At 39.0% G+C, this 12,427-nt stretch overlaps 1 protein-coding gene across 1 annotated transcript in view; it reads right to left on the bottom strand.

Moving 5' to 3' along the window:
• Positions 1-7,051, bottom strand: part of tecta (tectorin alpha) — a 49,164-nt gene extending 42,113 nt beyond the window's left edge. The window contains exons 1-4 of the mRNA XM_038303622.1: positions 6,726-7,051; positions 900-964; positions 657-796; positions 283-570 (exon numbers count right to left, since the gene is read on the bottom strand). Coding sequence (XP_038159550.1) covers positions 283-570; positions 657-796; positions 900-963 — 492 coding nt within the window. The 5' untranslated portion in view covers position 964; positions 6,726-7,051. The remainder of the gene's footprint in view (positions 1-282; positions 571-656; positions 797-899; positions 965-6,725) is intronic.
• Between the last annotated feature and the right edge of the window lie 5,376 nt (positions 7,052-12,427).

Here is a 12,427-nt window from a genome sequence, read left to right as displayed (position 1 = left end):
CACGTTTAATAGGTGTTACCTATTAGGAGCGAGTACAGGGTTGTGCATGTTCATGTTTTTTAAAAGTTGAGAGGGTGGGTCTGTTCAAAAATGTGTGAAAATCCTTCGTTATATCTTTAATAACCGACTAATATCAAAGAAAAAATGTCATGATGGAGCATTGCTATATAGGAGAGCCTAATGTGATTAAATATATAGAAAATAAATGGTCCAGTTTTCTTTATGTTATTTTAGGAAATTTTAGTTAGTCAATGAAAACGACTAAATACTGTTTGAATGTACCGGGGTTGTCTGGCTCCCTCCGTAGAAGGTAACCTGGTGCCATGTTGCTAGAAAAACCCATGTGGCTGTAAAGCCAGGCATGCTTTTGAAATGCTTGCGAACATCTTGGGTTGCTCTTTCTAGTAGTTCAGGATCAGTGGTCTCTCTGTAGTAGACATCTCCACGGATGCCGTTGTGCACATCTGCCCAGAGTGGAGCAATGAAAGATCTGCTGTCGCTCAGAGGGAAAGCCTCAGGTGTGAACTGGCTAACTTGAACACTGAAGGAGATCACACCATTGTTGTTGACCTGCAAACACAGCAGAAAGAATTGTTATAGGGCATCATATATGATGAAACTGGTTAAAATAAGTGAATTTCTGATGAAAGACTTACATAGATGGAACGGTAAGGCACATTGAAGAAAATAAAAGGAATGAGCAGAGGAATTTCTGGTGAACTTCCGTCATCCATCTTTTGAGTTTCAAGATCTCTATGGCCTGGTCCATATGGGTACAAAACATCCTGAGTAAAAGCTAAAAAAAAAGAGGGTAAATTAAAATTTAATATTTACTTTATCAAACAAGAAAAGACAATAATTACTGGACAACTTATTAAAGGATCTGGGACATTTAGTACCTTTTGTCTGTGCAAAAATGCTTAACAGTTGGAGCAGAATGACTGGACAGCATCGTCTGACCATTCTGAAAAAGCAAGAAAAACAGACGGAGATGAGGAAAGAGATTATACTAAAGTCATGTCACCTAATCTGCATTGCCTTTCGCTCAAAGCTAATGGAATGGTGGGGAGATGTGAGTCATAGGACAGCTTCTCATAAACAAGACCATTTAACAAAGCAGAGAGGAGGGGGAACCATCCAACCAGCACCACGTTACTTCTTTAACATTAGGCTCCCAGGCCTCCCATGAGGATTTCTTAAAAGGTCCCATTATTCATCTCAGAACAATGTCTAAGGATCACATTTGCCTAGGGTCTCATGTGAGCCAACAGCAGTAGACATGGGGTCCTCTGTACCTGGGTCCCCGGCAGCTGCTGACACTGGCTCTCTCTACTCCTTCGTCTCAGTGCCTGAAGCTGTGAAGCAGCTCAGGACCTCATTACTACCTCTGTTTGGGACCCATCCATGCTTTGTTGGCTAAAGGAACAGGGGTGTTAACACAAGGGCACTAATGGCTTTAAGTGAGAAGGTTCTGTTGCGAAGGACCTTGCAGAGCTCCATCGGGGCTGTTCGGTGACAGGTTTGGAAAGTTTCCCATTGGTAAAGTGGAATGCAAACTCAGGTTAGCAAATTTCGGGACACCATATATCGAGTCTTAAACTTATTTCATGAAATGCAATTAGGATTCAGGATAAGTCCCAGACAAGTAAATCATTAACTATTAATTTTCCTGGGGAAAGTGCTTGCCAGTCTACTTAAACTCCGATCTAATGTGTTAATAATTATTCTGTATTTTAATATTTTTTCCACATTTCCTAAATTAAAAAAATTTACTTTCTTGTTCTTCACAAAAAGTGCTATATCAATTCATAAAGTTCAAAACCTAAACCTCACCCATGTAACCATTTGTGCAACATTAACTTCATAAAATTTGATAGTTTTTACTCATTGTTCCCATTTCTTCAATGGATTCTTTTAAAATAAGTATTTTACGATAAAGTATGCCCTTTTCTTTCTAGTCGGGGTTTTAAATAAACTTAGCCTGCAAGCTAAACTTGATGTGTTTACAAATACACAATGCGAGAATCCCTCTTCTTTCACTGCCGTCTTGAACATTCAAGCCACAGTTGAACGGAGATAATCAGAAAAACAGATGTGATAAAAGTAGGGATGCACAATATAATCTGCCCCCTATCGGTATCGGCCTTAAAACTGAATATCGGTCATCGGCCACCCCACCGATATTTAACCCGATATTTGATCAGCTTCTGACTTTCTAAAGTCTAAAAAAAAAAAAAAAAAAACTTCTTCTTCCTCAAAAACTTCTTTTTTACAGACTTAAAAACTTCTAAAGACGAGGGAAAAAATATTGAAATATGAAATATTGCTATATGTCATCGTTATGCTACGAAATCCCCCAAAAATTCACGAAATTTTGCCATATTTTTATATGTTGATATATAGACGCGGTATCGATCTATTTTACTAACAAAATCTCACAAGAATTTGCAAAATATCATCAGAGTTTGTAACAGAACGATGAAATTTCACGAGATTTTGAAAGTAAAATAGATCGATACCGCTTTTTTAAATATCAATTTGATATCAGCATATGAAAATATATTTGAGTATATTATTTTTCAGAGTGTCAGAAATGGATAACAAAACTGCTATTTTCAATGACTACTTATTTTTGTCCAGCTTTAACATCGGTATCGATATCGGTTATCGGCTACATGAGTTTTAAAATATCGGCATATCGGATATCGGCCAAAATCCCAATATCGTGCATCCCTAGATAAAAGCTATAATTTCATTTTAGAAAGAGGAATGTGTTGTTGTGGTTTCTCATGGTCCATGCTGCTGCTAACATTTTCATTTGTTACTGTGATTGGCTAAAAAACGAACTTTGGTATCACTTTGCCAAACCAGCTAAAAAGATCTGCTGAATGCTCCTATTTTCCCTGAACGGAATAAATGGGATCAGTCCCAGATTGATAAAGTGTAAAACTAAACCTACAGTGCTAAACATGATCATTCCAGCATGCCAGGTTAGTTTTGAATGAATCATATAGTAAACTCTCCTAAGGTGAGAAAAGAAAGAAAATGCTGCTTTTTCCAAGTTACCTAGTGTTGATCAGTCCTCTCATTTAATTCATTTATAAATACCTTACACTGAACAATTCAGAGGTAACACAGATCACTGGACTTCAGGGATGGCAAGTTTCCATCTATTCAGGAAGCAGTGGTGTCTAGCAAGTATTTCATTCTACAAGTATTGTGCATTTAAAAAGGTGTTTGGTCTTTAGTGTCTTTATTTTTTATTACTACTTTATTTTCATATTGAAAATGAAGGAAATTACTAATTTGATCAAACCAAAGAGGCTTTCTTCCGTCTAAAGACAGCTTAACTTTAAGGAATTCTTACATCACCATCATCATTATATTAGGATGTTAGTTATAAATAGATGATCTGGTTAGTTTTTAAAATTTGGCACAAAAAAGGACAAGCACTGCCTGTCAGCTTCAGTAAGAAATTTCTGTTGAGGTTTGGGACTAAACCTACTGAGGTTAGCATTGAGAAAATAGAGCCCTGATTGGATAACACACCAAAATACGTCACTTCCTGTGAGGCTAAACCTCTTAGGGGATTTTTGGCTGACAGTGGCCAGACAGCGAGGAGGTTTTCCTCATGGGTAGAGAGGGAAAAGCGGTTATTCAGCCTGTGCTGAACTCTTGCCATGCTTTCTGGAGTTTTTTTTATTGCAGAGCGCTTCACAACAGCTGTTTTCGACCATTTTAGTGATTTCCTGTATGTGTTTCAACATTTGATAATGAAATACGTGACATTGGGATTTTCTTAACACCATCGAGCCTCCCCCGTTTCAGAGAGCAAAGGCCGCCACTGAAAAGCACGTACTGCATAAACGAAAGTGGCTGATAAGTTGATTAAACAGTGACATCACAGGTTATTGAAAGAGTTGTCAACAATGGTAAACATAAATCTTTCAACAATGGGGGTGGAGTTGCTTGAGGACCCAAATGCAGAGATGAGTGAAGCAGAGATGAGTTCTTGTTGATTTAATAAAAAACTGAAGCAGATATCCAAAACTGCCAAAAAAAAAAAAAAAAAAAAAACATCAGGTAAAAATCACTTGGGGAGCCAAAGACGAGGAAGCAACTAACAACAAGGAACCAGCACTGACTGACTGCACAGGTGGTGTATACTGTATATATGCAGAAAAAAGGATGGACTAATAAGCTGAATATGGAGTAGGTGTGAGTGGAACTAACTAGAGGGAAGCCAAGGTGAATGGAAACAAGCACAAGGAATGGAGAATAACTAAAGACTGCTCGAATATAATGCAAAATAAATCAATGATCAACAAAACAGAATAACTGAAAACTAAAAACTCAAGAGTCCTAAGGGGGAGAACCATAAAAAAAACATTTGTGAACTAGCCATAAGAGATAAATATAGATGTTAGCACCTGGAGGGCTGAATGCCTATTCTGTTGACACTGGGGATTATTTGTGGTTAAACAAGGAATACAAATTCTCATCCATTTTCTATAACAACTTGAAAACAGTGTTTTGAGAGACAGGCTTCTGGAGTTGCATTTTAATACATACAAAGAAAATATATATTTTTTAATTGGTACTTCACAGTATGAATGAATGAACAGTTCTTATAGCAGCTGGGTGCTTGATTTTTACCATCTAATACAAACTCAAAAAATCTTCTACACTGCTTTCTGTTTCCATTATTAAGCATATTATGAGAATCAAGTTTATTGCCAAGTAGCTTTACACTCACAATGAATTTGACTTAGTGTTGATGGTGCAGACAAATTAGATATATTTACAGAAAAAAGAATCTATAGATATATATAATATAAAACATACAAGATCAAATAAAACATATAGTATATGGCTATGTTCTATATACACAGTAGACTGTGGGTTAATGTAATGCAGGAAGTCTGGAGATGCTACGCTGGTGTAGCTTCTACTGTAGATCCTGAACAGGGGAGGGAGAGATGCAGTGTCAGTGTCATGGCGCTCTCTGGGCCTTGTTGATAAGGCTGGTAGCGGATGGGAAGAAACTGTTCTTGTGGCGTGAGGTTTTGGTCCTGATGGACCGCAGCCTCCTGCCAGAAGGAATTGACTGAAATCCTTGTGTTACTTATAAAAAAGACTTGTTTGGTTCTTGGTCTTTAAAAGTGGCCTTTCGATGTGAAACCTTTAATTTGTGAGGCATGAATGTCATGAGAAGCTACCTGATAGCTGAGCTGGAAAAAATGCAAGCTTGGTAAGACTATTTGTCACACAGAATGGATCCCGTTGTGCTAAGATGTACTAAAATAGCAGATTACTGGACTGGGTGTTGTTCATCCAACCGTGGGAAAGCTTGTCAAATACCACCAATTAGATGTTTTGGCAATGATCACCATATTTAGTTGAGTCATACTTGGCAGGTGTTACTGTATATTTATTTTTGCATAAATCCTTAGAATAATAAATAGTGCGTCCCTTCAAATGAAGGCTAGGGAATTAATGCAGACTTCTATCATCCTAGAAAAAATCTAATCTAAAAAGTTGCATAGATGTTCAGGAAAAAAACAATAGAAGTTTGAGATTAGGGGAACAGAAGAAAAGTTTACTCCAAAATGTTTTAAAAAAAGCCTTTCAATTTGAAATAAGACTGCAAACCAGACCTTGTAAGACATATGCATCCCAAGAAACTAATTGATGGAAAAGTTCCATACTAACAAAAAACAATATGGTAATTTGAATTACCTTTATTTGTATTTTTATATTGCTGTTTTGTTACATACAGTCTTTTAAACCCCAGGACTTGTGTCAAACTCAGCAGAATGTAACTGTCCATTAAGGATCACACATATGAAACATTGTGCTTTGCTATTATAACACAGATCAGTGAAGCTAAGCCATGAGAAGCTGCATGAGAAATGTTGATGCTTGAAAGAGGACCAGACTCAACAGAAATCTAAGGGAACTAGGTTTTGTGTGCTTTGAGTCTAAAATGAAATTAACACTTTATCCAAATTCTTATTTTTGTAATTTAATGCTCACAAGATGTCAAAGTGACGTTCACTTTGATTCGAATGTGAACACCTAATGAAGTTTGCCTTGCACTACTGTACATGAGCAACATGTTATGCAGATCAATAACCATATGTGCTCGTGTTTTACTGGACTGCTGCTTTATATATATATATATATATTGCTTTTTAATTGATTTGTTATCATACACACAACAAAGTTTGTATCAAACACATTAAAACATGCGACCATTGAGATAATTTGGGACTTTGGGCCAAAATCTGTCATTTCGATGCAATCATGCTGATCTTTTCACATTAAGGGTGTGAACTAAGCTGAGTAGATCCTTCAGATCTCTGTCATTTTCATATAATGTGTTAAAATAAAAATAAAAATGTGCTCAGGTGTGCCAGAGTTAGTGGTCCCTGCTGATAGAGATCTGCTGTTATGTCATCAACCTCTCATCATGCATCATCAACAGAAAGATTTCCACAATTGCTCTGCTTTGACTTTGTGAACCTTGTTATTTTACTGGTTGTCAGACAGTATTTATCTGTAATTTTCTATATTTCCACACCTCTTTTTGCATTAGAAAGCAAATACCTCTCCTTCTCCAAATGTTTGAGCTAATAGAACATTTTTACTTAGCATACAGAATTCCAATGAAATCAGAAAACTTCATACTATTCAGACATCGTAGGATAAGGATGTGCACTCACCTGCTTTCAGAGAATGGACATCTAGCCCCACAGGTCCAACCTTTAAATTCCGCAGCAGCAGTATCCCATCCAGCCAGGATGGCTGTGATGGAGACAGTGGAGGTGATGGGAGGTATGCAGAGCAGCTGGATGTCCTGATGGAGCTGATAAACAGCCTTCTGAACAATCCTGTCACCACAGGATTACCAGCAAACTCCTCAAACAATCCAGCAGTTTGTTAGCTTTAAACTTCAGGAATAAAATGTAGAAATCTGAGGGGGATTTCGAAGAAGCTGTAAACAGAGCTGATGGAAACAGGTGCAAACTTGAGCAGGGCTTGTGTTCAACTTAATCTCAGATCAGTTTTGGTGGAAATGGGGGCAGGATGGGGAAGGAAAGGGAGAGTTAGAGGGAGGGAGTTTAAGGAACAGTGGGAGTGGACACAGAGCAAGGTGTGAGAAGAGAGGGGACGTCAGAATTCTGGGAATTGAGAAATAAAAGGGAATGACAGTCAGCAGAAATGTTTTTAATGAAAGAGAAGAGGAATGTTTTTGTACAAAGAGGCTCCTTTTTTATGTGGAATGAATGCAATCCTATTCGCCAGGATCTGTCAAGTGCCAAATGAAGATAAAATATGTCTCAGGTGTAGAATTTGGTTGGAAACACTGAGGCTTTTATTGTGTTTGATATTATGACATATGAACAGAAGTTTGTAAGAATGCATTAACCATTTCAAATTGAAATACAGAACCTTGAAGAAGTATTCCTCCCCCTTAACTCATATGCCACCTTCAAATTATAAACTGCACTGTGTTTGATTGGGATGTTGCTGAAGAACAAAATAGGCAGTTCAATATTAAAAAGAAAGGGAAATTGTGCATAGTTTTCAACATTTTCAACAAATCTCAAAAGTTTTGTGGGTTTTTACATTTAAACCTCTGATCTAGCTCTCTGTAGAACCACCTTTAGCTTCAGGTCCAGCTACAGATATTCCAGATTTTTCTCCACCAGCTGAAACATCTACAGACTGAAATTTGTCCATATCTTTAGTAAAACAGCTTAACTTTAATCAGACTTGAAGGGAAATATCTGTGAAAGTAATTTTTTTAAATCTGGCAACAGGTTTTCAGATTAATTTCTGGACTTTAACTTGCTGTTACTTGTAACCCACATGTTACTTCTCTATTTTTCATCAGAACTCTGGCTGCAGGATAATCACTCAAATCCCTCAATTACTATATAGTGTTTGGATTATATAGTGGATTTTATAGTGCACTCAGATAAATAACCATTTGGACAATAATCAGTACTTTTCGCTCTGCTTTGGTCACAAAACTCCGCCTTTGTAATGAGCTCAGAATATTGGACCCAGAATTCAAGGCGAGGCGGGGCGGATATCTGCAGAAATTGGAGAATACAGGTCAGTGACTGGATGAGGAGCTGAATACGACTTGGAGCAAAGTCACTGACCTGATTCAAAGTTTAGTCCGCTCGTGGAGCCTTGACCGCTGTTGCTACGGGCGACGCCCCCAGAGTTTCTAGAGAGCGAGCAGCAGATGCCGAGCAGCAACAGACTCCAGAAGGGAAATCCAAGGCCGAAGTCAGGAGACAGTTCCAGGTTCAGAAGCCGGTAGAATCCAGGATCAGATGCGACAAACAGAGCAGATAGGGGGAAGGCAAAACTCGAGATCCTCAGGGCAGAAAACTGGTCATAATCAGGAAAACAGACAGACTGAAGATTGCTCGGAAACGTCTCACCTAAACAAACGAATAACCTGGCGCTGATGGGAGGCAAACACACAACTTAAATAAAAACCAAACCATCAGCGCCAAGATCATGACAGCCTTTTTGCACGGTGCATGCCCAATCTTTGTTTTTTGTCGTTGCCACAACAAATCTCATGATCTTTTGTGGGGAGAACTCTTGCAAAGCACTCTGGGATATATTTGTTCATCTCGTGACCATTGATGATCTCTACTTTTTAAGGAGCAATGTGGGAAATTTCGAGTTCACTACTTTTTCATCCACTTGACGTTCAGACACTCGTCTCAAATGGCGTAACACTATAGTGTGCATTAGCCTGTAGCATGGTTGTGGCTATTTATTTTCAGGGTAACTGAATTTCCCTTTGGGGATCAATAAAGTATAATTGAATGTAATTAAACTGAGCAGTACAATGGACAACATATCACTCAGAGCCAGATCCACCATTTTTGGTTATCACTTGGAGAACAGAGACAAAATTGTATTGGTTGGTGATTAATAACTCTGCTGACAACCTCAGTCTAAATTACTAAATTGGTGAAGGACAACTGGATTAACAGCCAATTCACAGGCACTACCCTGGTTAAGGAATCCTAGTGAGTAAGCAGACATCAGTTATTATTATTTAACTAATGGTAATGACCTATTAATTAACTGCAATTTTCAGTCTTAGGTACCTAATAGACTCCCAATCTCCTGGTGAAATATGACAACATTTATCTTTCTACCCTGTGAGACTAAGTCAAATCCATAGGCTGAGCACACAATCTTCATGAAAGAAATCAATGCAGCCATTATTATTTGTTTAAGAAGAAATAATAAGTAACACAGTGTCCTTCTTTGAGGGGCCTTTGGGACAAAAACCAGGTACACAAACAGTCTGAAACTATCCTTTCTATGACAGCAGATAGAGTAACAACATTAACATCAGCCACTTTGGACATTCCCAGTAGCCTTTCTTAATTAGGGGTTGGCCTCATTTACAAGACACTTAATTTCCATAGATGCTGGAATGATAGCACAGGGAAATTTCCAGTGGATCCGCGGTGATGGGGTCTGGGAAGGACAGGGCAGTCAGTTGTCTCTTTGTTGCAGAAGGACAGTGTGGACGTAACTTGAGAGGTAAGAAGCAAGACGTGTGAAAAGCTCCAGCACTGAGGGCCGACCCTGGGTCACATTAAGCAGCAATAAGACTCTCTGCCAAGGCAGCTTTCTTGTTGTGCAAATGGCCACCCAAAGACTTTAAAGATGACCCAGTGGGCTGGGTGAGCTTTATGATGTTGGGATGGGGAAATAAGGTCAAACTGAGGTGATTCACTTCTCATCTATTTCAACTTTTTGTAATAGCAAGAAATTGAAATATCTATATATTGTCCCATATACTTCAGTTTGATTAAACTGTTAATTGTAAAAAAAAAAAAAAAATATGGTAAATCTATTCATCACTGTTAGGATTCATCTATCATTATATCCTGTTCAAATAACCTGAATAAAAGTGTATTCATACATTTAAGAATGCCCAATGCCCAAGTAGACAGAATTACACTTTAGCATTTTTAAGAAGATTTTCACCAAGTACAATTGACCAATATTTAGGGCCTATCCCAATACACCCCTTAGCCCTCCATTTCAGCTCTACCCCTGAATATTGTGCATTCCCATAAGGGTATAGTTGCCCCAATTCCTCTTTGAATCTAGGGGTAGACGACATGACGCCCTTAGAATCAGAAATACTTTAATAATCCCAGAGGGAAATTACTCATGTTACACGCTCCAGTTACAGTTTTTATACATATATATATATATATATATATATATATATATATATATATACACTCACCGGCCACTTTATTAGGTACCCCATGCTAATAACGGGTTGGACCCCCTTTTGCCTTCAGAACTGCCTAAATTCTTCATGGCATAGATTCAACAAGGTGCTGGAAGCATTCCTCAGGGAGTTTGGTCCATATTGACATGATGGCATCACACAGTTGCCGCAGATTTGTCGGCTGCACATCCATGATGAGAATCTCCCGTTCCACCACATCCCAAAGATGCTCTATTGGATTGAGATCTGGTGACTGTGGAGGCCATTTGAGTACAGTGAACTCATTGTCATGTTCAAGAAACCAGTCTGAGATGATTCCAGCTTTATGACATGGCGCATTATCCTGCTGAAAGTAGCCATCAGAAGTTGGGTACATTGTGGTCATAAAGGGATGGACATGGTCAGCAACAATACTCAGGTAGGCTGTGGCGTTGCAACGATGCTCAATTGGTACCAAGGGGCCCAAAGAGTGCCAAGAAAATATTTCCCACACCATGACACCACCACCACCAGCCTGAACCGTTGATACAAGGCAGGATGGATCCATGCTTTCATGTTGTAGACGCCAAATTCTGACCCTACCATCCAAATGTCGCAGCAGAAATCGAGACTCATCAGACCAGGCAACGTTTTTCCAATCTTCTATTGTCCAATTTCGATGAGCTTGTGCAAATTGTAGCCTCAGTTTCCTGTTCTTAGCTGAAAGGAGTGGCACCCGGTGTGGTCTCCTGCTGCTGTAGCCCATCTGCCTCAAAGTTCGACGTACTGTGCGTTCAGAGATGCTCTTCTGCCCACCTTGGTTGTAACGGGTGGTTATTTGAGTCACTGTTGCCCTTCTATCGGCTCGAACCAGTCTGGCCATTCTCCTCTGACCTCTGGCATCAACAAGGCATTTCCGCGTACAGAACTGCCGCTCACTGGATGTTTTTTCTTTTTTGGACCATTCTCTGTAAACCCTAGAGATGGCTGTGCGTGAAAATCCCAGTAGATCAGCAGTTTCTGAAATACTTTCAAAGTCACTCAAATCACCTTTCTTCCCCATACTGATGCTCAGTTTGAACTGCAGGAGATTGTCTTGACCATGTCTACATGCCTAAATGCACTGAGTTGCCGCCATGTGATTGGCTGCTTAGAAAATAAGTGTTAACGAGCAGTTGGACAGGTGTACCTAATAAAGTGGCCGGTGAGTGTATATATATATATATATATATATATATATATATATATATATATATATATATATATATATGTATATATATGCATATGTAAAAACTAAATCCAAATAAAGTGAATATCCAAGTAAAGTGAGAAATCCAAGTAAAGTGATACGTGGCGTGCAAAAATAGTGGGGTTTGTAAACCAGTGATTTTAAATGCTGACTTGCTGGGTATGGACCAGAGACAATTTCCCAGAAAACAGGGATTACTGGGATCCTACGGAGCAAATTACGGGTCTTTTTTTTAACTTTTGAAAGCCAAATAAAGCCATTGGCATTAGCTGTCCGTAGGTTCACCAGATTCTCCCGGGCAACAGAGGTGACGTGAGACTGAGTTCTGGAGCTGAGACAGGAGCAGTTGGAAATCACTTCAAGAACACTGTCAGAAAGAGCACCATAACCGGGACAAGGCCCTCTGGAGCTGAGGAGCCACAGCGGTAGATCAGAGAAGCCCACCAGGGAAATAGTGCCAGAGTGAGGAGAGTCTAAGACTGGTGTGAGTTAGCTATTAAGGCTAACTGCAGAATATTGAACAAGGACGGCGGTAGAGGGGTCTGCTGTGCAGACTGCACCGCTAAAGGTAGGGAGAGGCTGCGGATGGCTGGGAGGACGATAGCAGTACATCGGAGTAGTTCATCATGGAGACAGAGATACAGACTCATAAAATACTCAAATTAACCTAAACAAAATCTGGCTGTATCAATCTGTGAATACCGTATGTAGTAAAGATAGTTTTTTCATTTGATCACTAGAAGGATATGAGACAATTACCTGAAGCACACAGCCAGGATAATGGAGGAGTGGCTCTGTAAGAAGCATATCAAGGTTCTGGGGTGGCCTAGCCAGTGTCCAGACCTAAGCCCAACAGAGATGAGTTTAATATATATATATATATATATATATATATATATATA

This window comes from Cyprinodon tularosa, unplaced genomic scaffold (assembly GCF_016077235.1).
Source record: "Cyprinodon tularosa strain WSP-4 unplaced genomic scaffold, ASM1607723v1 ctg514, whole genome shotgun sequence".
In the NCBI taxonomy this organism is placed as follows: Eukaryota; Metazoa; Chordata; class Actinopteri; order Cyprinodontiformes; family Cyprinodontidae; genus Cyprinodon; species Cyprinodon tularosa.
Note: the sequence above shows the minus strand (reverse complement) of the source record. Positions and strands in the feature narration are given on the sequence as shown.